This window comes from Notolepis coatsorum (assembly GCF_963971535.1).
Source record: "Notolepis coatsorum genome assembly, contig: SCAFFOLD_1347, whole genome shotgun sequence".
Taxonomy (NCBI): Eukaryota; Metazoa; Chordata; class Actinopteri; order Aulopiformes; family Paralepididae; genus Notolepis; species Notolepis coatsorum.
In genome coordinates, this window is record NW_028174554.1 from 1 (window position 1) to 27,580 (window position 27,580).

Sequence of the window (27,580 nt, forward strand, 5' to 3'; positions counted from 1 at the left end):
TACTTAAGACTACTCTTCAAAGAGCAGGAATTATCCTTTAATGCTTCTGTTAAAATTGAAATGGTTTTGACAAATAATAGATTTGATTAACTTTTAAACTGGAAACATGTATTTCCTGGAGAAAAAAAACCCTCAGTCAAACTAATGTTTCTAAATAAAGAGCTAAAAAAAATAAACCGATTACACTACTGGCAAGAAATGTACAACATATCCAAACTAATGGTTATGCATTGATTACACTACTAGCAAGCAAGTAATGTACAACATATCCAAACTAATGGTAATGCATCAATTACACTACTAGCAAGTAATGTACAACATATCCAAACTAATGGTTATGCATCGATTACACTACTAGCAAGTAATGTACAACATATCCAAACTAATGGTTATGCATCGATTACACTACTAGCAAGTAATGTACAACATATCCAAACTAAGTAGTATAAAACAAAATGTGAACTAGTCCTCGAAGGCCAATTATGTTAGTTTAGTGCAAACGCTGGGGAAAGGAACTAATGAGGGTTTAAAAACTTGCCACCTAGAATATCCACACACATCATAAAAACGATCAATAAAACATTCATTTGAAATACTATATCTAATAAAACACTATTTAAAAAAAAATCGTTTAAATAATTAATTAAGCGTCACCTAGATTTTGAAAGACTGTCATCAAGCACCATTATCAAGAAGCCGAGGACAATTTCAACCATATTACACATCATCCATCCATACTGGACTTTCATCCTTACTAATATATTCATCCATACTAATAGAGGGTTTCCTCCATACTAATATATTCATCCATACTAATATATAATATTAATATAACTGAGAGGGCATACATACCCTCATCTCGCACCTTGTTGCCCATATGCACATGTCCAGGGCCCCGTTCCCCGTACCTGGATAACTGAGTTAGCCGGATAATTTTCGGTCAAGCCTGACTTAAGCCGGACCTTCCCATTCCCCGAAGCTCGATTGTCTAAATCACCATGACAACAGATCAAAAAGTTTGAGCCTGGTCGGGAGCAGGGTTAACTTCAGTTAGCCGGATGAACCATGGCCAAGCCCCCGCAAAGAAATGACAGCTCGCTTCCTGAAATGATTCTCACAGTCTAGGATCTGCATTATACCATTCTGAATTACGTTTCTGTGCTTCGTTTTCCTAGAGGGGGCTTTTGAAATGTATAATAATAGAACTAAATGCTGATAATAAATCATATTGAGCCTATAGATTTACTTTGTCCTAAATAAAATAATGCACGTCATATACGGCGCTCGGAGTCGCGATACACGCTGCATGTGGTTATTTTAATAACGGCGCATTGCAAATGTGAATCCCGTGGGGATATTTTTAATGAATGAAACCTATCGGCCGTTTGGCTCTGATTAGTTTCGTATATTCTCCGCTGTAGATTTGCTTAACAGAGCGCCCGGATTGTGTTTCATTCAAGCATAAAATTGAAGTGTCTCTGCGTGGATTGTGGTTTTTGTGTGATATTGTAACTGGGATTAAAATGTCTGATGAGATGCGCTGTTTGACGGATTTGAGAAATTGAATGAGCCGTTGACGTCACATTAATGCATTTGAGAATAAAGAGATAAAACTTCATTTTTTGGTAAGAAAAATATTCTAAACACGGGTCTCTCGTCCATTAATGCATAAACAATGAGTATATCCCGTCTGGCACAGTGGCGCAGCGGCTAGTGCTGAATCCTCGCAACCGGGCGACCGGTGTTCGAAACCCCGCGTTTCCAATATAGTTCTTTTGGAATATAATATTAATGATTATACGCAAAAGTAGCCTAGTTTTAAGTTAAAATATTATAAATCTACATGCATTGAGGATGTCATTCTTTATATAGCTCTCAACGTGCACCAAATTGAATTATTCCTACATTGCAAAAAGAAGGAAAAGACTAGGAGAAGTGGGATTCGAACCCGGGCCGCCTGTGTGAAAGTCAAAAGCAGAAACCGTTACACCACAGTGGAGATAAGTAAAAGATCCAACCATCAATCAATGGGTAAGAGAGCCGTATCCTTATTCTGTATAACAGTTTAACTCATTATTTTCGCTAGCAAGATCTCATTTGATTATTCAATCCATAAACCTACTGCCAGCAGGCAAGTTTAAAGAAATATAATCTGATTGATTGAGGTAATGAGGGACTTAAAATTAGCCTATAGATAACGCATTTAACTTGTCGGCGAGGCGATTGAGCCCTGCAATCTGTTAATAAAGTTTTAAATCAATTAATCAATCAATGCCGTTAGAAAATCAGGATCTCTGCTATCGATAAGTGCTGGATTTTCAACTGAAGCGGCCGCGCGCACTTATCCTGGGTCTCAAGTCTGGTTCGAGTTAACGAGACTGAATCCACCTTCGAGGAACAGGAAAATCCCGGCTTCAAACATCGGGTTAACTGAATCTGGATAATGGGACTCTTGATCAACTTAGTTGAACCAAGTACGGGGAATAGGGCCCAGAGTTAATTATATTGTATATTGTTTACACTGCCTTTTTATTCTATTTTTACTTCTCCACTGTACTATAATTCTGTGACCTGTACGTCTTCTACTACCTGTACCCCCCCTCCCCCATGCTGCTATGCCTGAATTTACCTAAGGGGATCAATAAAGGTATATCAGACTGGGGTTTGCACCATACTAATATATTCATCCATACTAACAGACTGGGGTTTCATCCATACTAATATATTCATGCATACTAACGGAGGTGTTTCATCCATACTAATATATTCATGCGTACTAACACAGGGGTTGCATCCATACTAATATATTCATGCATACTAACAGGGCACTATGGCAGCAGATCCTGTGTGTTCAGTTCAACCCAGCAGACTAGGATGGTCTCAGTCCTGACATATTGTTGGTAAACAGAACTGAACCCAGAACCGCAGATTAAACCCCCTACTGCAGAAGAACTGACGAGACTGCATCACAAGATGGAGTCTAGCAGAGAGGAGGAGGAACATAGAGAAACAGAGTAGCACCACCCCCTTTTCATTATTCTAAATCACCACCATCATTATCATACTAGTAGTGACCACCACTACCACCATCATCATTATCATCATTATCATCATTATCATCATCATCACCACCACCACAACAGAATCTGGTATTAAATAGTGATGGCGAGATGAAGCTTCATGAAGCATCGAGGCTTTCCATCCAATAGTGCCATACATGTGTTGATGCTTCATGGTGGTTCATTTGCTCTACTGTGCCATCAAGTGGACAATAAACGTAGACTAGCTGAGTTTAGGGAAGAGCAATATATCAACATTTATTGTTAATCTGTTATCTTTTTTTTTTAAATCATCATCAGTTATAATGCAGTGTTGTTGTCTAAATGGGCCCCAGGGTTACACGGCAGGAAAACAGTGACGTTGCATTTTCAAATGATTTCGTTTTGCACGTCCCAAGTCGAATGGCAACAGCGTTTTAGCTGGCATTTTTGCTAGCCCACGTGGGAATGCTAAAAAGGTGTTTTCGTTGTCACAACTCCCTTGGAACGGTGCCATCCAACCTCGCGCGTGCCATGGACGTTGGTGTCTAGGGCACGCGCGAGGTTGGATGGCACCGTTCCAAGGGAGTTTTGACAACGAAAACTCCACATTCACGTCCGACATTCGAGGCTATATTGTTCGTTTTGTACTCCAATGTAACTTCGAGCAGCAGTATCACCTCGTCATCGATCCAAGTAAAATTGTTCTTTCGTACTTTTTGCCATAGCTACTTACTCTTGTTGTCCTGTACAGTGACTAGCTGTGTTTATAGCTCTGTGCTCGCGACGAGTACCTTCCCGTGCATGCTCAGTGTTGAATTCAGTGATGAATGCCTGCCCGCGCTTTTGCGACATCGTTGCCGTCTGACCTTGCCTAGGCTTCTGGCAACGAGGAGAGCTCAGGAGACAATGATCGTCTAACCTGACTGTGTATTTCACGAGTGAAAATGCAACATTTCATACATTATAAATTTCATTGTATACTTGTATGCCGTGACAAATAAAACTTGACTTGAACATCGCTGTTTTCCTGTCGTGTAATAACCCTGGCCTAAAGCAAATAGTAAAGACAGATTAACAAGAAATGTGAGAATGTCAACTGAACATTCCAGTTTCAGTTTGATACTATAGCACCCGGCAATATGATGAATGTAGATTATAATGAGGTTGTTGTTCATACCAAAGCAGATATTGTGATACATGTAAAAAAGGTTGTTCTGCTTAGAGGGAGGCAGTTTTTTTCATGCTCAGACACACCTATCTTCAGATTCTGAAGGAGTGTCGTTTTCAAAATCAACACAAATCAAACTCTCATCTTGGTTCTTGAAGTTTGAAGATAGCATTAACCCTTTCAGCTGTGCAACGTGCATCACAATGGCTACTGGCCACTGAAGGCTATGGAGTTCTGGAGTTCCACGGTGGCATTCTGAAATAACATTTGAGAAAGAAATGTAAACACCTGAAAGGGTCAAGTCTGCACATGCTTCAAAATCAATCCCACGACAGATTTACTGATGATTAATGACAAAGAAGTACAAGCGCTTAACAGAGGCCTGTCAGAGGCAGGTTGACCACAGTCCTGAGAGCTCACATGATTCTGTAACTGCTCCACTGACGTGGTAATAAGATATGGTCAAAGATACCATGATTTGAGTGCATTTTCTGTTGCTATAGACAGCTTCAAATCGACAACGTAAACAACGCAAAGTTAATTTCCTGTCACCGTTTGCTAATCAAATAGCTGACAGGAAGTACATTTGGGTCCAAACTGTTGCCCTAGCAACATAATGCCAGCGAAACTGTCTGCATTTTAATTTGTTGTTGAAATATGGTGAATGAATATGGTTTGTTTCCATAGCAACCATTCCAACACAGAGTACTTGTTGATACAGAGTAGCGATATGAGAAGAGAACGTTTTGCCCCACGTTTGTGTGGTTATCTTTCTTCCAACCACTTTCAAAAGAAAATATCTACTTTATGTGCTGTGGTGATGCAGGTAAAACACTGAAAAAGCACGATATTACTGTTCCACTGTGACTCATTTACAAGATCCAGTAATAGCACGTCAAATTATTACATTTGGCTGATATATGATACATTCATCACCATTAATTTAGCCTGGTATAGGGAGGTGTAGTCTGACGTCACTTTAGTTTACCGCGTGGTCCACCCATATAGGGATTTATCATTGGGAAAATATATTATCGGCTATTGTAATAATTCTGCCTAATGAACATTGGCAGGCTTTCCATTTTTGCACAAGATGAGTTCCCTTCTATCACTAACATTATTGTTTGAGCATTTTTTTATTAGTCTTCTCCTCCCCTCCCCCCCTCCCCACTCCTCTGAAATACCCCTCCTCTCCTCTCTGGTCTACCCCTCCTCTCTCCTCTCCTTCTACTCCTGATTTGCAGAATACAAACATTTGTGCTGTTCTTTTTAATTAACAAAAAGGGTTGAAAATATTTAGGGCTAATCAGTAACTAAATCACCACCAACAGGCCCACAGCAGCAAGGTGTGGCATCACCCTGTACGTCTGACATCACCTCATACTTCTGACATCACCTCATACGTCTGACATCACCTCATACTTCTGACATCACCTCATACTTCTGACATCACCTCATACGTCTGACATCACCTCATACGTCTGACATCACCTCATACTTCTGACATCACCTCATACGTCTGACACCACCTCATACTTCTGACATCACCTCATACGTCTGACACCACCTCATACTTCTGACATCACCTCATACATCTGACATCACCTCATACTTCTGACATCACCTCATACGTCTGACATCACCTCATACGTCTGACATCACCTCATACTTCTGACATCACCTCATACTTCTGCGGCCATTTGGGGAACCTGCTGGAAGTATCTGTTCAGCAACATGGAGGTCCTCTGGAGCCAAGGTTGTGTGCTGCTGTGACCTGAGTCTCATCCAGCAGGACCTGGGTTTCATCCAGCAGGACCTGGGTCTCATCCAGCAGGTAGATATGACCTGGGCTGACTGGACTACCACATAGAATCATCCCCAGGCGTCTCATCCTGTACGGGGGCGGGGGGGGGGGTTACCACATATAATCATCCCCAGGTGTCTCACCCTGTGCTGGATGAGGGGGGGGGGGGGGGTACCACATAGAATCATCCAGAAAGTTTCAGTAAAGATGTCTCACTCACACAAAATAAGACAAAAATTACTCTCAAATAGTCTCAACTTCGTGACTCTCGCTGTATTGGCCTCTGTAGCAAACCCACCCGTCTACCAATAATAATTAAAAGAAAAAAAAACTACGATTGATTCAGCCGGTCTGGTAAGATAATGGTTCCTATCATAGAACAAGTGTACAGTATATGGATCCGGAAATAACATAATTCTTTTCTTTTCTCCCTTATAAAGGATGTGTGGTTCCATAGCACTACCATGACATCATCATCATCATCATCATCCTAAACACCCCTGATCTGCAGAGACTGTGCTAGGAATGAAGGAATGAATGAAGGAAGGAAAGATTGGAGGTTTTACATGCTTGAACAGAGAGGGAACAAAGAGGAAATGAGATATGAATGAAATATTGAACTAATTTCCCTATGCAGAGAGAGTTGACGGTGGGTTCCGATTAAAAAATAAACCAAAGGACAGTAATATCGTACATTTTCCATCTGTTCATTGACGGATCAATGTAGCTGCAGCCTTATTTAGTGTATCGTGCAAACATACTGTTGCTGGTCTGGACTGGTCCTCTGAGCTCTTCTTCAGTCAAATTTTCGCTGCTGCAGGGTTTAAATCTGAAAGATGGCCAAATCCTCCACCATTGTCATGTCGCTTCTAGGTTCTTCTTTCTCTCCTTCATGTGTTAAATCGGGAGTAGTTAAATCTATTCCAGAAGTGAAAGTGAAACTTGAGCTACTCTGTACTGCACAAACCTATAAAATAGCTCTGCTGTCCATGCAGACACTTTCAGTTTATAATGTTGTCAGACTAAGTATTGATAACACGCTTAGTATTTTACAAATTCAAATTATTTTTTTATTTGATGAACATGGGTAAATATGCGAAAGTGAACTAAATTGTTTTTATTTCTATAAAAAGACAAAAAACAAAGCATACCCCGATGGGCAAGTAATGTACTCGGTGGATGCCTGAACACAGTAACACCGGTACCACGGACTCATGTGATGAGCTTTAGCTGTCGCGGCTGCAGACATTATTAAGCTGCTTGGCTGTGGGCTGTTCGGACCGTTCTGATGGCTTTGATATATTTCACAGTCTGGCTAGCTATCGCCGGCTAAGCTACACAGACATCTCAGTTGTTGTTATTGTTTTTTATGTTATGCACTGCAGTCAGTGTAGCCATGGAAATGGTTGCCACAGTTGTACCTTGTTTGTTTTCCAAGTGAACCGCAGGCTGGGAAGATATCACTACATATCAAAGTGATCAGAAGAGAATGTAAGCTTTACTGAAAATTCAATTGATGACTGGTGTCTTTTGAGGCTGATGTTTCATTAAATGTTGTGTGCACTTGTATATTGTCTTCATCTTCTGCTATGTGACTCCTGGCTCCTTGTGTGTGTGTATGTATGTATGTATGTGTGTGTGATCAGCTCCAGTCAAACAGCAGAATGCCGGCCAGTAGGGGCAGCAGGTTGAGCAGTAGCAGCCAGAGAGTGCCGGTCAGCCCAGGAGAGCAGGAGCAGGGGTCTGAAACAGAACACAACACAAAGACACACTCAGAGAGAAGACTCACACAGAGACAGAGAGAGACAGAGAGATCCAGGGACATATCATACTCGCTCTGGTGATTGGCTTACACACCAACTTTTTGGGATATTAGCTTATTTGCCATCTACCCTGGAGTTAGACAAGCAGATACATACCCTTTTCTTCTCTGTGCATGCATTAGGCTTAGGGAACAGCCTAACCTAGTTAGCCTAGCTTAGCGTCATTCACTGGAAGTAGGTGTGCCAGTGTAGCCTAGTTCCCAACAGTCACGAAATACACTCCAAAACGTTCCTGTAAACATGTTGTGACCTGTGTATTAACCACGTGGAGAAATAAACCCCTGCTGCCTGGGCGCAGTGATGTCATCACCTCAAAAGCACAGTTTTTCAAAAAGCAACAGGGCTTTTGAGGTGATGAAATCACTGCGCCCAGAATTTCCCAAAAAGTTGGCGTGTTCCTTTAACTCATTCAGTGCCATGCCCGAGTATAGTCGGGTTATCTCGCCAGCGGTTGAGCGCCATACCAGAGTATAGTCGGGTTTTGATCCTTTGATCATTTTCCTTTGGTCCCCGTTCTACACAGTCCCTCGGAGCCTCCTGGCATAACGTTGGAATTGCAATGACGATCGAAAGCCGCCAGGTGGCAGTATCGCCTACCTTATGAACATGGGCCAGCTATTACAGACCCCACAGCCCCAAAAACAACTAGGTACTCTTTGCGAGCAGCAGTAAGCAGAACGCGTTCGAAAATCGCGATCACCTAGAGCGAACTATTGGATATTATGAAAAAGACTAAATGGATTATATGGATGATGATTATGGACGATAAGGTGCGTTTGTTGGACTAAGCACTACTGGTAAAACATAAAACAACTATAATCAAATCGACCGATGAGGAAACCTATTCGGCTCCATGGTATAGTCTGACCCGAGCACACAATAGTAACCTGGCTGCAATGCAATGGCGAGCGAACTATTGGATATATAAAGAAGACAAAACGGATTATGGATGATGATTATGGATGATAAGGTGCGTTTCCACCAGACTATGATGTTGGACTATGTTGGACCAAGCACTACTGGTAAAACGTAAAACAACTATAATCAAATCGACCGATGAAGAAACCTATTTAGCTCCGTGGTATAGTCTGGCCCGAGCAGATGAAGTAGACGGATGAAGGCATATGTATTGATCCTGTTCTGATTCAAGACGTTTGGACTCGACGTGAGAAATGGAGTACATCTAAAACAAAGCTAACGTCTTTTTTTACGTGTACTTTACAGAAACTCCATCATAAAACATGCGTTTATATGATCGCTGCTTCGGATAAACGACCCCCCCCCCCCCCCCCCCGCCTGGTAATAATGTGTCTCAGGCGAGCAAAAAACATGATTTACGCATACCCGCAGAAAACGTTCTGTAACTCGCGTTCCAGGAAATCAGCTTGGATTTGAGTGAAACAAGGCAATGTTAATATTGGAATTGTGAACAAACGAAGGTATGTAGAAACAAACCATTTTTTACATGTTGTACTACAAATAGTTTGTCAAATGAGCCATACTGTACTATTGTCTCCATAGCTATAATATAGAATATACAATAGCTCCACAAAGATCATGAAATATCGCGAAAATGGTCACGAAAAGCTGGCCCATAGACAGCACAGATGGGGGTACACGCTGGCGCTGAACGAGTTAAGGTTCTCAGAGTTTGCACTGAATTAAGAAAATCTGCTTTTAGCTTCTGTGCCCCAGAATATGGAACATTTTGCAAAGCAGTTTAAAACTCAATTCATTAGTATCCATTGGTCAGTTTAAATAAGATAAGATAAAATAGTCCTTAATTGATCCCCTTGGGGAAATGTGGGCATCATAGCAGCATAGGGGAGGGGAGGTACAGGTATGGGGAGGGTAATAGAAGAAAGAAATATAGGCAATACAATTAAATCTGGCTATAAAAATATAAGAAAAATAAGCAGTATACACAAGGTGCAGGTGAGGGTCTGTACCCTAACGCCGGGAACGCACCAGGGGCGAGCAGGCACTCGCGGGGTTTCGTGCGAGAACAGCTTGCGTGGCCGACCACACCGAGTCCGACTTCAGAGCGGGCGGAAGCGCACAGAGGAAGGCACATTTACATTGGAACAGCTGTAAATGCCTAGTCTATGCGAAGTCAGTCCCTGTTTGAAGATTTTTTAAAGATTTCCAGTTACAGTGTTCTATTGTTCTACCGGCTAGCGGTATGTGATGTAGAACTACCATATTGTCCTGAATATAAGACTACTTTTTTTCAGTCACAAATTACATAACGTGCTCTGGAGGTTGTGATAAACTAACATTATTTAGCCCCTTTCCCAGTTAAGCTAGTAGGACATGCCTGGTATCAGTCAATATACTGCAATCACACAATTCATGACATCACTGGTTTCACGCTAACTTAAAGACTGAACCCTGTACCGTTAACATTAAATGATCCGCTGGCTAACCAGTAGGTTTCCGAGGGTTGAAGCAAAGTTAACCAAGGTCAGGACTGAGGAGGAGTCAGAATTCACATTGTAAGATCATGGTGATCAATCAGGCAGTTTGACTGAAATATAACCTATGGTTCCATCTTTCACTTTGAGATATAAATTATGTTAGAAATAGACCGGGTACAGTCAGGCTAGATCAGGCTACAGTAATCAAATTTAATTTAGTTTAAATAACATTTATTGTATTATTTATAACTTTTTTGTGCCTTTTTATCTCATGTAAACATGGGAATATATCCCTAGTTTGTTTTATTCAATGTGTTACCATTACTGACCAATAGGATTAGTAGTAGGTGTCGAGGGGTGGACGCTGATCTCTAGACACCGACCTATCCACTCTGTGAACGTGAATGACCAACAACAGTACTACTGACCAATAGAACCGCTCCAGGAGGCATTGCGGGGCGGGAGCTGGTGCGGGAGTGGACAGTCGTCGCAGAAGTCCGAGCAGGCGGGACAGACGAGGACTCCGTTATAAACCCAGTCGTTGACGCGGACGCTGACGCTGAGCAGCTGACCTTTGCGAGTGCAGAGGAAGGAGCGCTGCTGGACGTACACCACCAGGCCCTGAGCTGAGCACCACACCTAGAGCATGCACACACACACACACACACACACACACACACACACACACACACACACACACACACACACACACACACACACACACACACACACACACACACACACACACACACACACACACACACACACACACACACACACACACACACACACACACACACACACACACACACACACACACACACACACACACACACACACACACACAAAGATTATAAAAAATATATATAATCTTTTATCTTTTATATAATCTCCCAAAATGAGATTAGATTAGATTCAAATGTATTGTCATCATACAGCACAAGTACAATACAACGGAAATAAGTTTGGTATCCAACCAGAGTGCAAAATGTAAGTATAATAGTAACATATATCAAGCCGTTTCTACACTGGCTCTTAGATGTGCGCAAGCAATGTAATAAATAAATAAAACCAACAATAAATAATATAATAATAAAAAGACGGTATATGGAATATTAACCTATTCCTGTATAACTATATCCGCACGATTTAGTTTAGTTTAGTTCTTAGTTTAGTTTTATTATTTATTTATTTTCGGACATGATTGTTGAGTCATGACTATAAATCAAACACGCCAAAACACGCAGAGGCACTGTACAAAAAGGGCCAGAGCCGACTCTACTTCCTCAGAAGGCTGAGATCCTTCAATGTCTGTACAAGGATGTTGAGGATGTTCTATGAGTCGGTGGTGGCGGGCGCCTTCTTGTACGCTGTGACCTGCTGGGGCAGCGGACTGAGAGCAGGGGACACAAACAGGATGGATAAGCTGGTCAGGAAGGCCATCTAAGCTCCAGGCCATCAGGGAAAACCCCTCCCACCCACTATACACAGACTTGGCTGACAGGAGGAGCATGTTCAGTACAATACAATGGATCACTGTGCCTCACTGCATCACTGAGCACAGAGTGACAGTTACCATCTTCCTGGACTCTTAGTTTTGAAACAGCACTGTGCAATATTACACCTACTGTAGACCTCAGTATATTTTTACTGTATTTATTTACTGTATATTTTATTCCATCTTTATTCTATTTTATTCTACTCTTATCTTAGGCAATTTGATTTGATTTGTTTTGTTATTCTTATTCGTGACCTGTCCTGTCTAAATGTTTAAATGTTTAAATGTTGAGCGATTTGCAGTGTCAAATTTCCCTCTGGATAATAAAAGTATTTCTATTCTTCTATTCTATTCTATAAATGTAAAACATAATTGTTAATGATACAAATAGTGTTGTATTTATTATCATTATTTAATTCCACGGATGTCTGTCATATCGAAGTGATATTGGCATGACATATAAGCATGACATCTCATTGTAATGTCAATACTGAACGACAGTGTGCTTGTCAAGAGCTGTTCAGTATTGACATTACAATGAGATGTCAGGCTATTATGTCATGTTCTACAGTAGGACTTACTACTATAATACCTAATAAAACAAGTCATTAGAATAATAGAAGCCTACTGCTGGAACGATTCATTTCGCACGTATATATTAGTGATGTGCATCTCCATCACTGAGGCCGATGCGATGCGCATCTCGATACGGTGCCAACAATACGATACATTAACGATACATTTGAAGCACCGGGCGATGCGATGCGATACGATTCACCCCTGTTGAGATATGATACGATTCGATACGATTTGATTCAACATAAAGTGATTCAGGGCGATACGATGCAATTCAACACGATGCAAAATAATGATAACATTTTATGGTATGACAGAGGATTTGGTTGTATTCCTTATATGCAGCTTATATTATTATTAAAAATAAAAGAATCTGCCGAGCGGAGATTGCGTTCGTCACCAGCCCCGGAGCTGAGCTGGATTTGCCTGTTCGAATCCAGCTCACAGCTCCGGGGTTGTCACCAGCTTGGCTGGCCGTCTGCACTGATACAATTGGCAGTATTAGAGGGTGGGAGAAGCTGGAGGGGTGGGTCCGGGTCGTTGTAAACAGCGACTCCTACAGTTCGGTCGGGGCGCCTGCTAAGCGCGGATTGGACGTGAGGGGGATAGTGTGGTCCTCCCACACGCTACGCCCTCTCAATGAGAATCCGCGCTGCCAGGTGAAAAGAAGCGGTGATTGGCTGGACGTGTGTCGGAGGAAGCACGTGGTAGCCTCCACTCTCCCAGATGATCTGACTGTGGGGGGTAAGTGCGCAGCGACCAGGAAGGGACTGGGAATTGGCATACGACTAACATTGGGATGGGAGAAAATCGGAGGAAAATGGAGGGGGAAAAAGACCAATAAAAAAAATAAAAATAAATAAAAGAATCTACTGTAAGACAATTTATATAAAAACTCTTGGGTGCCTTAAGACTTTTGCACAGTACTGTGTTTTCTATCCACTTTAGCTAAAAACACACACACAATGTATATATACACACTACTGTGAGACAATAATAATCACACACAAAGGGATAATGGCTTATAGCAGACTTAATGATTTTATAATTAAATCCAGATAATGAAATTAAATGTTTATCATCAACTATCCAGTTAGTATTTATATTGTAACGTTTGGCCACTTCAAATCATTGAACGGAGAGAGAGAGAGAGAGCGTTCTGATGCTCCGTAGCTAACCACACCATGATGGCATTTTGTCAACAACACAGTTTGAACCTGGAGGAAGGAAGCGATATAAAGAAACAAATTGCCAATAAATGTGAAGTTATCTTTGAACCTGTTGTCAATATACCCCCCCCCCCATTTCCTCACTAATGGAACTGGTGTCACGTTAGTTAGTTGTTAGATAGTTTAGCGTTAGCTGAGCTAGCCAGCGGCTACTATCGTTAGCCAGCGGCTACTAGCGTTAGCCAGCGGCTACTAGCGTTAGCCAGCGGCTACTAGCGTTAGCCAGTTGCTCAATTCAATTCATGTCTCGACTTCCACTGTTTGTTGATAACTGTGACGCGGCTCTCGCCTTCTGTAGTAGCGAAGCAAAGATAGTATCTGCTGTGTGCAGTGCACTGCTGACAGAAGTGGATGAGAGGAAATTATATGAATGAATTTTGATTTAGAATTTTGGAATGCCAACGTAACGAACGAACGTTCGAACGTTCGGGCTCAGCCTTAATATGGCATATTAATACAGTATATTCCACTATATGTAGCTATATCCACGGCAATCAAGTCAAGTCAAGTCAAGAGTTTTATTTGTCACGGCATACAAGCATACAGTTCTTATTTATTTATTTAGTTTGCAGTGTGTGTGTGTAATGCTGAGGACTATAAATGCCGTACTACTCTCAAAAGCAAGTGTCAGACCGTCTCTGTTCTTATATCACCCAGTCAGACCGTCTCTGACCTTATATCACCCAGTCAGACCGTCTCTGACCTTATATCACCCAGTCAGACTGTCTGTTCTTATATCACCCAGTCAGACCGTCTCTGACCTTATAGCACCCGGAGCCCCAGTCAGGGTAGCTCATTCTCCTGGTACACTGCTCCATGACGAACGCTGACCTCTGGTACAAACACACAGAGTCCGGCCCATACTGCTCTGCGCCGTAGTTTCTCCACCAGTCTAGATACACAGACAGAAGGAAAGACAGAAAGACAGGTAGATACATACACAGAGACATACATACACAGAGACATACATACATACACATACATACAGAGACATACATACACAGAGAGACACACATACAGAGACATACATACACAGAGACATACATACAGACACATACAGAGACATACATACACAGAGAGACACACATACAGAGACATACATACACAGAGAGACACACATACAGACACAGACATACAGAGACATACACACAGAGACATACATACATAGAGAGACACAGAGACACACATACAGAGACATACACAGAGACATACACACAGAGACATACATACATAGAGAGACACAGAGACATACACAGACATACAGAGACATACATACACAGAGACACACATACAGATACATACATACATAGAGAGACACAGAGACATACATACACAGAGAGACACACATACAGAGACAGACATACAGAGACATACACACAGACACAGACATACACACAGACACAGACATACACACACATAGACATACATACACAGAGACATACATACATAGAGAGACACAGAGACATACATACAGAGACACATACATACACAGAGACATACACACAGACACAGACATACACACACATAGACATACATACACAGAGACATACATACATAGAGAGACACAGAGACATACATACAGAGACACATACATACACAGAGACATACACACAGACAGAGACATACACACAGACAGACATACACACACATAGACATACACAGAACACGTGGACAGATAGACACATATAGAGGAAAGTTCAGTCTGTTATTTCCGTAATTAATACAGGTAATAAAGGTATTAGTAGAATCAGTGATCAAAAGTAATAAAGGTGTTAGTAGTCAAGACAGTATCTGTAATAGAGATATTAATAGTATCATTTACATTTACATTTAGTCATTTAGCTGACGCTTTTATCCAAAGCGACTTACAAGTTCTGTACGACAAGACAGCAAGAAGGGTACAACTATATCAGCTGAGTAACAATGTTCATCAAAGTGTTGAGTGCTACATTGTAGGTTAGTTTATTAGGACAAGTGCATGACAGTAAGGTTAGTCAGGGTTAGATATTTTATTTTTATTTTTTTATTATCATTTCAGATAATGGTTGAAGAAGTGCGTCTTTAGTCGACGGCGAAAGATTGGACGGGATTCGGCTGTCCTAACCATAATAAAGGTACTAGTAGTATCAGTAATAAACAGTAATAAAGATGTTAATAGTATCATTAATAAAGGTATTAGTAGCATCGGTGCTAAACAGTAATAAAGGTGTTAGTAGTATCGGTGCTAAACAGTAATAAAGGTGTTAGTAGTATCATTAATAAACAGTAATAAAGGTGTTAGTAGTATCATTAATAAACAGTAATAAAAGTACTAGTAACATGACTTACCAGGCTGATTCTCCTGTATTCTGCAGTAGGAGTTTCTCTGATATTCTCCACTGAGATGCCAACTGAACTCCTGGCTGAAGGGACAAAAATCTGCGATCTCCACAGCGCCCCCATAGGACGACACATGCTCTGCAGGCACCTCAGGGATCTCATCAAAATACTGAGACACACACACACACACACACACGTAGCAAGAGACAGAATAATGATTCATTAGGTACACAACAATTAGTTCCAAGATGCCTGCCAGTCTGCTTGTGTGTGTGTTTGTGTATGCAAGTTTGTGCGCATGTGTGTGTGTGTGTGTGTGTGTGTATGTATGTGTGTGTATGTGTGTACCTGGTACTCCAGAGGTAGATGGTGTATGTATGTATGTATGTATGTATGTATGTATGTATGTATGTATGTATGTATGTATGTATGTATGTATGTATGTATGTATGTATGTATGTATGTGTGTGTGTGTGTGTGTGTGTGTGTGTGTATGTGTGTGTATGTGTGTACCTGGTACTCCAGAGGTAGATGGTGTATGTATGTATGTATGTATGTATGTATGTATGTATGTATGTATGTATGTATGTATGTATGTATGTATGTATGTATGTATGTATGTATGTATGTATGTATTGTTTAACCTTTATTTACCCAGGGTAGGTTCGCTGAGCACAGATGCTCTTTTTCAGCTACGCCCTGCTTCACATTCACACAGTTCCATTCATACCTGGGAGCTGCCCAGTACAACCACAGTCTGACACCGTTGGCCACTGGGCAACTCCACTGGAGCAGTTGGGGGTTAAGTGCCTTGCTCAAGGGTATGTAGTATGTATGTATGTATGTATGTATGTATGTATGTATGTATGTATGTATGTATGTATGTATGTATGTATGTATGTATGTATGTATGTATGTATGTATGTATGTATGTATGTATGTACGTGTGTGTGTGTGTGTGTGTGTGTGTGTATGTGTGTATAATGTGTGTGTGTGTACCTGGTACTCCACAGGTAGGCGTTGTGTGTAGTTCTGCAGGTTGCAGACAGCCACGGCCAGCTGGTCCTGCCTGCAGGTCAGCTGCAGAGGAGTGGCTCGCACCGTGTCGCAGTAGGGGGTCACTGCATGACGCCTGCAGGAACAACACAGTAGGGGGTCACTGCATGACGCCTGCAGGAACAACACAGTAGGGGGTCACTGCATGACGCCTGCAGGAACAACACAGTAGGGGGTCACTGCATGACGCCTGCAGGAACAACACAGTAGGGGGTCACTGCATGACGCCTGCAGGAACAACACAGTAGGGGGTCACTGCATGACGCCTGCAGGAACAACACAGTAGGGGGTCACTGCATGACGCCTGCAGGAACAACAACGACAACTGTTTCCATCTGTTTTTTTGTCTCTGTCTGTCCTCTGTTTCCATCTGTCTGTCTGTCCTCTGTTTCCATCTGTCTGTTTGTCTGTCTGTCCTCTGTTTCCATCTGTCTGTCTGTCTGTCTGTCTGTCTGTCTGTCCTCTGTTTCCATCTGTATGTTTGTCTGTCTGTCTGACCTCTGTCTCCATCGGTCTGTCCTATGTCTCCATCTGTCTCTGTCTGTCTGTCCTCTGTCTCCATCTGTCTCCATCTGTCTCTGTCTGTCTGTCCTCTGTCTCCGTCTGTGTCCCGGGGGTGTTGTCTCGGGCCGTCCCGATCCTGCATGTCTTCTCATTTGGCCGCTGTGTCCGTCTGCTTGAGTGTGTGGGGTCGTGTCTCCCTTGGCGTGGCTGCGGGTCCTGGGGCGCGTGGCCTGTCATTCCTCTGTGGAGTTTGGGGGTGGGGGCGTGGGATTTGCTGTTTTTCCTCGTGGTGGCGGGAGCACCGGGGCCGGGGGAGATGGGGCGGCCCGCAGGGGTGGCATTTCCCAACGCTGTGCATGGCGGTCTGAGTGGCGTGCGGGCTGTTTGCGTTTTCCTTCGGTCATGGCGTGCTTTAATGGGGGGGAGGGTGTCTTGGATGGGGATGTGGTAGGGATTGATGTGTGGGGTGTTTGGGGGACTGACTGTTCCGGGGGGGTTCACATGCCTTCGAGCAACATTGTACTATTGTACTTATTGTATGCCTATTCTTAAGTCTGCACGTTTACATTGTACTACTTTTATTGTCTTTTATACCTATTCTTATGTATATATATATATATAATTTATTATTTTGTCAATTTGTGTGCTGACTTTATGCCTATGTTCATTTTATACTTGCTGTGGTGCACTCTGGACTGCAGTCCATGTGTGAAGACAGTACTATATAGATCAGGGGTGGCCAACCCGCGGCTTGCGAGCCGCATGCGGCTCTTTGCCCGTCAATGTGCGGCTCTTCCATCCATACATTTTTTTTTTTTTATGCCACTCATTCCATAAGGACGTAGAATAAACATTTAAAAAAAATTAAATGGTCCATTTGCATGTTCTTGGTATCTGAATCTAGGGACATATATGGATCAGTTTCAGAAATAGTGTGTCTGTTACTAGGCTTGAGTAAATTGTAATGAACCAAAGGAGAATATCAATTCTATTTAAAAAAAAAAAAAAAATTATCTTTGACTGTGAATAACACCATGCTAAAATTGACCAGACCTGAAAAATCTAAGCAAATGAATAAAGGGAAGATGATTAAACAGAAGGTTTTGTAGATACAGTACTGAATTCTGCCATCTTTTTTATAATTTCTCCACCATTTTTCATCGTATTGCAACACCGTTTTTTGCAAGACGTTCACAGAAAGGTAGAGAAACTAACTGCGTTCTGTTTTATGGCAATAATGTTCAGGTTTTTGGGAGATAATACCAAAAAATAAAGAGAAATAAAAAAGTAAATCCAGAAGTCAGATGATTGGCAGGGGCTGGTGTGAGCTGGGTAGGGTAGTTTTTCGAAATTCGAAAGCCCTGAGTCTCTTCCTTCAAAAGACTACACTCACTTTTGGCTGTGCCACTTCCTCCTGTCAATATGCGCCGGTTCCCGACTCAATGCCCTGAGATTTCTATAATCGTGTATTTCACTAATAACAGTTAAAATAATTGGTAAACAAACGTAATGCTGAAAATATACACTTTTACTGTATATCTCGGGCTTAAGAGGTTAACCCTGTGAGGCCCAAATTAAAAAGACATAGCAACTTCAGAGGCCAGAGGGTGGAACGTATAAACACATTTACTATCAAATAGCATTGTGAGGCTGAACAACAGGACCAATTGACTATATGTGCTTAACATTTTTTAAATAAACATTCTTTTTTTAAATGGCTAAAAGTAGGGATGTCCGATTATCGGCCTACCAATATTATCGGCCGATATTGGCATTAAAATGTGATATCGGAAAATATCGGTATCGGTTTAAAAAAAAATATATATACTTTTTTTTTTACATTTTATTTAACCTTTATTTACGCAGGCAAGCAAGTAAGAACAGATTCTGATTTTATTTATTGTCAAAAGTATGCATAATGTTGTGTTAATTCCACGACAAGAGATATTATTCCGTTTTTTTTCCAGTTTTTTCAGTTTTTTTTTATTCAGTTTTTTTGGGGGGGGGAGAACCCTGCATATATCAGTATCGGTTGATATCGGTATTGGAAATTAAGAGTTGGACTATATCGGTATCGGTAAAAAAGCAAATATCGAGCATCCCTAGCTAAAAGTGATTTTGTAATTTTGCAACCGTGGGTCTCACAGGGTACTTTTAACCCTGTGATGCCCAAATAAAAAATACATTAAGGCCAGAGGGTGAGACCTATAAACACATGAAGGGTGCCGTGACTGAAAAAAAAGGTTGAGAAACGCTGGTATATGGTGTGGCTCTTTGTGGTACCACAGTACATTTTGTGGCTCTTAGTCTCTGACTGGTTGGCCACCCCTGATATAGATAGTTATTCATATTTATTATTGTTATATTGTAGAAATGTGTGCATTGAAATGTCTGTAAAGTCTCGACGACATTGAAATTGAGGGTGACCTCAATTGTAATTTCGAGAATAAAAAAAGGTTGATGATGATGTTTGTCTGTCTGACCTCTGTGTCTGTCTGTGTATCTATCAGTGTGTCTGTCTCTCTGACCTCTGTCTCCGTCCGTCTGTCTGTCTCTCTGACCTCTGTCTGTCCCTCTGACCTCTGTCTGTCTGTCCCTCTGTCTGTCTGTCTGTCTGTCTGTCTGTCTGTCTGTCTGTCTGTCTGTCTGTCTGTCTGTCTGTCTGTCTGTCTGTCTGTCTGTCTGACCTCTGTCTCTGTCTGTCTGTCTCTCTGACCTCTGTCTGTCTCTCTGACCTCTGTCTCTGTCTGTCTGTCTCTCTGACCTCTGTCTGTCTGTCTGTCTGTCTGTCTGTCTGTCTGTCTGTCTGTCTGTCTGTCTGTCTGTCTGTCTGTCTGTCTGTCTGTCTCTCTGACCTCTGTCTCTGTCTGTCTCTCTGACCTCTGTCTCTGTCTGTCTCTCTGACCTCTGTCTCTGTCTGTCCATCCAGAACTTGCAGCTCTTCATGACAAAGTCACAGCCCAGGCTGCGGCCCCAGTCCAGTCTCTGGGCCATGCTGTAGTTGGCCCGGTACCAGCCTGTGTCCTCCATGATGGCCAGAGTCAGCCTGGAGAACACTCGGTTCTGGGTGTGGGAGCCGGTCATCGCCTCGTTCTGGAGGACAGAGATTCATTCATCATTATCATCATCATCACTATTATTATTATTATTATACAAATTACTGTAGTTGTCATTATTATTAAAGAGGATATATTTTTGTCATTTTCAACAAGTTAGTATTTTTGATATTGAAGTAAATATAAGTCTTTGAGGTCCCTAAACATGTCTTTTAACCCATTCAGTGCCAACCACGAGATCAGTCGGGTTAACTCGCCATGCGTTGAGTGCCAAGACCCGAGAAAACTCGGGTTTTAATCGTTATTTCTTTTATTAGCAATATCCATAAATTTTTCATCCATCCAGCCTGACGTTATCATTGGGAATGGGTCTGAGCTCGAAAAGGGCAAATACCGCCGCCTATCGTCTCCTGGATGGTATTGCACATCATTGGATTGGATTGGGTGGGACTGTGCATCAGAAAAAAACTCTGCTCCCGGGGTTTCCCTTCTCGGGCATGCAGTATCTGTTACCACATTCACTGGGGAGGCTAGGAGCAGCTTTCGATTATGTGTTTTGGACTATAGCAATCGAACAATAAACGCAATCAATATTTGGAATGGCGATGAGGAATTGGATAAATCTTTTTGCAGAACATCTGATGTGAGGTAAGGAGTCTATGTTACCAGTCTTGGGTTAATCAGATGTTTTTTTCTCCGCCATCGCAGCAGTGTGTGTGTGTGTGTGTGTGTGTGTGTGTGTGTGTGTGTGTGCATGTGCGCGTAACGTTAGCGCTGACCACGGCATGGATAATCGATTTTTCAGCCCACTTCTCTAGCGTGCATAAGTACACATATACTATCGATAATCTAGCGTTTATTTGAAAACTATTCATAAATCAGCCGAAAAATGACAACGTGTTGTGTATTCCAGTAAAGGGCTATTATCGCGAAATGTTTCTGGAATTACTAGACATCTCCAAAACTATACTCGTATTCAAAATGGTATAAAACGGAAATGTACCAATGAAAAAACAATCCGTTTCGTACATGTTGACTGCAAGCAAGTCATTGATAAGCGAGGGGTGTTTTAGACCCATAGCCATCATTTAAGATATAGTTTAAGCATTCACAAATGTCCCCGTCCTCCCACTGACTTCCTTATTGGCACGCTAGCCCTAATATGGTCAAAGGGGCGTGGCTCTGAATGAGTTAAGAAAGAAACTCTGATTATGCATTCTAGCAGCCTCTATACCTCTTCGTTTCAGTCCTGTTCTCATCGGGCTGTAAGGAGCAGGCTGCTTTTATTGTACAAATACATCCAGCAGTGGTGCGTGAGCCTGTTCCGTGGAACGGAATTCAGATCAAAATTTTAGACTAGACGTTGCAGATCAGATATGACTCAAGATCCAGCATCCAATGCAGCAATCTTGTTGTGAAACATGTTGTCAGAAACATATTTTAGGTTCAACCGTAGGTAGAAAAAATAAGATTTACGCATGAGCCGCCATCTTGTACACACATTCTATCAAGACATCTTATACATACACACACGTTAGTAACTACGCAGATTGTGGCTGCAATTCTTAACTCATTCAGCGCCAGTCACTATGATAGTCGGGTTAACTCGCCATCGCTTGAGCGCCAATCACGAGTATAGTCGGGTTTTAATCGTTATTTCTTTTATTAGCGATATCCATTCATTTTCATCCATCCAGCCTGATGTTATCGTTGGGAATGGGTCTGAGCTCGCAAAAGGGCAAATACCGCCGCCTACGCCTTCCAGCTGGTATTGCACTCCACTGGGAATGGTGTAGTTTCTTTTCTGGGACAATCCAAGCCGTGCGGGCGGGGTTTAAATACTCAGGCAAGGTAACCTGTTTCAACTATACATCTGCGAGGCTGTCCCCCACCCCCCCCCCCCTCAATATGCAATGCTGTTGAATGTGGCACGGTACTTCAAATGGCGATCAGATAATTGGATTATTTCTTTTGTATTACATCAGATACAAGGTAAGAACACTATATATAAATTTGATCGTTGATCTGATATTTATTTCTACCCCGATCGACACTGTCTCTGTGTGTGTGTGTGTGTGTGTGTGGCTGTGTGCCGTTGAGTGGGAGGAGGCGGCGGCGGAGCCCCGCGGTCCAGGGCTCTTTTCATTTTTGCATGAGGAAGGATAATAATGATGATCTAGCGTTGATTTCAGGAAGATTTGATAATCAGGCGAAAAATGACAACATGTTTAGTGTATTCCACTAAAACGCTATTATCGCGTCTTTCTCTAGAATTACTCAGAAGCACCCAAAGTTATACTCATATTCAAAACGCTATAAAACGGAAATATAATGTTGACTGGAAGCAACTCACTGATAATCGACGGGTGTATTAGACCCATAGCTATAATTTTTTTATCCACTTTTTTCTCCTCTTTTTCAATTTTTCTCCCATCCCAATTCCATTGTGCAAATTCTCCCCTCCCCTGTCTTGAACGTTGCTCGCATATGCCCCCCACTGGCCAGTTGTAGGGAGGATAGAAGCCTTGCATCACGTGTCCCCTCCGGTACACGAGGAGGCAGCCTGTCACATCTTTTCACCTGCCAGCGCGGACTCTCATTGGCGAGGTGTAACGTGTGGGAGGCTCACACTACCCCCGCCATTTCCTGTCTCTGCTGTGCAGGCATCCCCAACCGACCTGTAGGAGTCGCTGTCCACAACGTCCAGATTACCACCCATCGACTACCACCCGCTAATTCTGCCAATTGAATTAGTATGACGACTGGCCCAAGCCGGAGGCAGCGCCGACAGCCGGAGTCGAACCCGGTGTCTCTTGTGTTGGTGACGAGCGCAATGTCCGCTGCGCCACCCCTCATAGCTATAATTTAAGTTATACAATGGCATGCAAATTTCTCGATTCTGATTGGCTGAAACAGTCAAGTTAAACGTGGTTATTTTTTATTTTTTTTATCTACTTTTTCTCCCCATTTTTCTATTTTTCTCCCGTCCCCAATTTCGTATTGTCCAATTCTACCCTCCCCTGTCTCAAACGTTGTTAGGCCATGCCTCCCACAAGCCGGCTGCAATGTGGACGAAGCCTTGCATCACGTGTCCCCTCCGGTACTCGAGGAGGCAGCCGTTGCATCTTTTCACCTGCACAGCGCGATCTCTCAGCGGCGAGGGTCTGCGTGGGAGGGACACGCCGCCCTTGTCGCTTCCTGATTCTACTGCGCAGGCGCACCAACCGACCTGTAGGAGTCGCTGTCCACAACGTCCGATCCCCACCCACCAGCTTCCCACCCCCTAATACTGCCAATTGTATTAGTATGAACGACCAGCCAAGCTAGTAGCAACGCCGAGAGCTGGGCTCGAACCCAGCATATCCTGCGTTGGCCACTGCGCCACCTAGCCGCCCACAAACGTGGTTATTTCTTATAACCCCCGCCTGTGATCCCAGAACCCGCCCACAACCGAATTACAATCACTCCGCCGTTCGTGGTTTTAGAAATGACAGCAAGATGGCTGACAATAATCTTTATGAATGGATATGTTGAAAGCGTCATAACGACTAAATCTAAAACGATTCTGTCACGGCAAATGTGTTAGTTTCTTACACAATGTTGGATTATGTAATTGTTGGGTCATGAGTCATTGTGGAACAAAATAAATATCGTGCAAAGTCTGTTAGATGCCATTCGGACATGCATTTCAGTGTTAACACTTTGACTGCCTAAAAACGCTTTACAGCGTCATTGCTGGCCATGCTAAAGTTGCCGGGGGACGCTGTACAGCGTCCTTATATCAATATTTCAAAAATCTGGAATCGGATTCATATTCCCCCTCCGCTGGCCTGAGGTCCACCAGCAGGACCCACTGAGCTCTCTGGCGGTTCAGGAGCGCCATCTGGTGGCCGATCGGCGCAACCGCTTAACAGGAAGCGCAGTAGAGGTTTTGCTGGTCGGCCCTATTACTTCCGGGCACTCGGTATATGTTCCGGCATTCTAGCTCGTCACTCTACATAGCGATCGATTGCCAATAACTCGATAAACAACATGATTTGGACGTATATACCATTATACAAGCTGGAGATGGACCGGGTAATAATATATCCCATAATGATAAAATGTCTACTCGACGATGATCGCCCAACGGCGCGCGGAGACTGGGGTGAGTTTCAGCGTGTAACGTTACCATCTTCGATACTAACTGCTTTTATCAACATTTGACCCACATTAGATGATTGGTATAACGCTGCCCACGGAATTATAAACGCCCCCTCGCCCATCCGGTCAACATCAGATGACGTGTAGTAACTTCTAGAAGTACGTCTAGTTGGAATTTTTTATATCGCGCTGATTGCCATCAAACTGTATTTCATCATCAATATAATGCATTTGGGGCTATATATCACGTTCTGGAGAAAGTTGCAGAAAGAGATGAAAACATACTTATACATTAGACCATACTTTACTATGAATATGTGAATGAAAAAGTTTAACGTTGCTACACAATGAACAATACATATAGGACTTTGAATGGGCCCTAATAATGGCAATGTAGCAATATAATTTAAAAAGTTATAGCCCTGCAAAGAAGGGGACTTTCTCCATAGACAAATAGCGCTGGCAATCTATGGTATATCATTAATTTAACCCAAGGCAACCAAAGTGTTAATAAAAATGTCAAGCAATCAATCAATCAAACCAATAACACAAGCTCACACGGAGGTGCGCTGTTGTAAGCAGGGGCGTAACTTGCGGGGGGGTCCCCGGAAAATGTCCCCAGCATGATTTCAGAATGCAGTATTTGTCCCCCCCATGTTTCAAACCGCTGCAACAGTGCGGCCTGGCGGCCAGCACTGTGACTCGCTACTACACAGTGCCGGCACTGCAGATTTACCCTACTCTTGGAATTCATTGCCACTCAAAGTCATAGGGGCGCTGTCTCGATAATGCAGTGTTATTAAAGCAGCGTGTAGCCGACGCATGAACCAATTGGGATTCGAATAGACGCGGCCTGGAAGCGTCAACGCGGAACTGGAAATCCGTTGGTAAAGAAATAGCGGCCTGGAATCATTTTTGGGACGCTCTCAATTCGCAGTAAAGGAATATATCTGCGGTTTACCTGGCGGATGGCGAACAAGCCAGCCGATTCTACTATGAGTCATGACATTTGACATAGTCTATGACATCATACTTAACTTAAACTTGAACACGGAGGCAGTTACAAGAACTATCCGAGCCCCCGGGAGGGTGGTCAAATACCTTTTGCGATGTATGCAGGGAACGAATTGCAGAGGGAAGTGGAGAGCTGCCTGTCGCCCATTCTAACGCAGGAGTCCTGGACCCCCGACAGGTAAGGTAAGCGATTTTAGATGTATCACTTTAAGTGTGCGGCTGTTGTCCGAATACTAGTGAATATTGAAAAATAAAGGCATGACATTTAGAGACGTCCCCGTCGTAGCGTTCTGGTGCGGGGATATGGGTCTCTCTGTGCGGGGGCGCAACAGCAACAGGTGGGGTAGGCTGGGCAGAGATGTATGCATCAAAACGATTACATTGTTTGTCTCGCATACATTCGATTTATAATGCGAGCACCTGCATTACAATCAAATGACTGATCTGTTATGTGTTATTATGGACCCGAGTCTCGAGAGGCACTTTATAATAGAAAAAAGACAGTGCAAACATGTATATGTCGCTTACAGTTTATTATGCCTATGCAGCTTGTTTATTTTGACAGAGTTAAAAAAAATTCACTAGTATCATTATATTAAATTAGCGGACGTGCAGCTGGACAAGCCCTGGCTCCACGATGACCACTTCTTACAAGAGGCGCCACCGCCTGGGAAAATGCGTATTGCACACCTGGTATTAGAAAAAAAAAAAATGGGAAGGGGGGGCGCCCCCCCCTACCCCCCCCCCCCCCCTGCGACGTCACTGACCACGCCCCCTAATATGTCCCCCCCACCGCTAGGAACAAAGTTCCGCGCCTGGTTGTAAGTGAGCGTGGGTTATTGAATTGATTGATTGATTGAACATTTTATTAATGTCCGCCTTGTTTCAAACTGGTTAGGCTTAGGCCCTCTTTCGAAGTCACCCTCTTTCGAAGTTGGTTATGCTTAGAGTTTGGAATCAGGGCTGGTGGTCTATCGCCCTGCTCTAAAGACTCAGGGATTAAAGCAAAAAAAAATTCCTGACTGAACTTTTTTTCAGGCCAAGTCATATTCTTATTTTAACCTCCACTGTATTTCTTTAGCGTTGGCATTTTAAGGGAGCCTACTTGTTTCGGTTTCGTCGATAATCCAATGTACAGTTACCCCCCCACCCCGCCTACCCAACCCTCCCCCCCCAACCACCTCCAATGTACAGTTACTAGGGATGGGTACTGAATTCGGTAGTTTTGAGGTACCGAACCTAAACACGTCGGTACTACCGAGTATCGAATCAAGTGAGAAACCAAAAAAAATAAAAAAAAATAAAATTATTATTAAGTTCAAGTTCTCAAGTTCTTTAATAGTTGTCATACAGAAGTACAGAATACTTTCATACAAAATGCTTCTTACTGTTACGCTCCAGAGACTGTGCTAGACAAGATAGTATCAAATAACATAATAACATAATATAGCATGAATTTAGAAGAAGAAAATGAGGTCACAGTTGTTCGGTATAGACATATGTACAATGTTCTGAGTTACCATATAATATACAATACACAATACTATGCAGTGTACTAATGTACAGTACTATCTAGTGCAAAGCAGAAATGGGATGAGGTACAATTTTAGGTACAATTTACAGTAAGGTGTACGAGTTGTAGTGCAATCCTTCATCCATAAATATAAAGTGTGGGGAGTGGGTGCTACAGTGTGTTTGTTTAAAGTGGGTGTGTGCTATAAAGTGTGTGTAGTGGGTGCTACAGTGTGTTTGTTTAAAGTGAGTGTGTGCGTGTGGATGTGTGTGCTATGTGTGTTTGGTGGTTGTTGTTGTGTAGTGTTCATTCATTGTTCGTTTAGCAGCCTGATGGCCTGGGGATAGAAGCTACTTCTGAGTCTTTCTGTGCTCGCCTTGAGACTCCTGTATCTCTTGCCTGACGGCAGCAGTTCAAAG

General features: G+C 42.6%; 1 protein-coding gene across 1 annotated transcript in view; it reads right to left on the reverse strand.

Annotated features, from left to right (window-relative positions):
- Window positions 1-7,066: 7,066 nt before the first annotated feature.
- LOC311247530 (leishmanolysin-like peptidase) overlaps window positions 7,067-27,580 on the reverse strand; it is a gene marked incomplete at its 5' end in the record, with an annotated part of 45,256 nt that continues 24,742 nt past the window's right edge. The window contains 6 exon segments of the mRNA XM_084338572.1: window positions 7,067-7,756; window positions 10,682-10,892; window positions 14,318-14,448; window positions 15,885-16,044; window positions 16,875-17,007; window positions 20,341-20,528. Coding sequence (XP_084194698.1) covers window positions 7,656-7,756; window positions 10,682-10,892; window positions 14,318-14,448; window positions 15,885-16,044; window positions 16,875-17,007; window positions 20,341-20,528 — 924 coding nt within the window.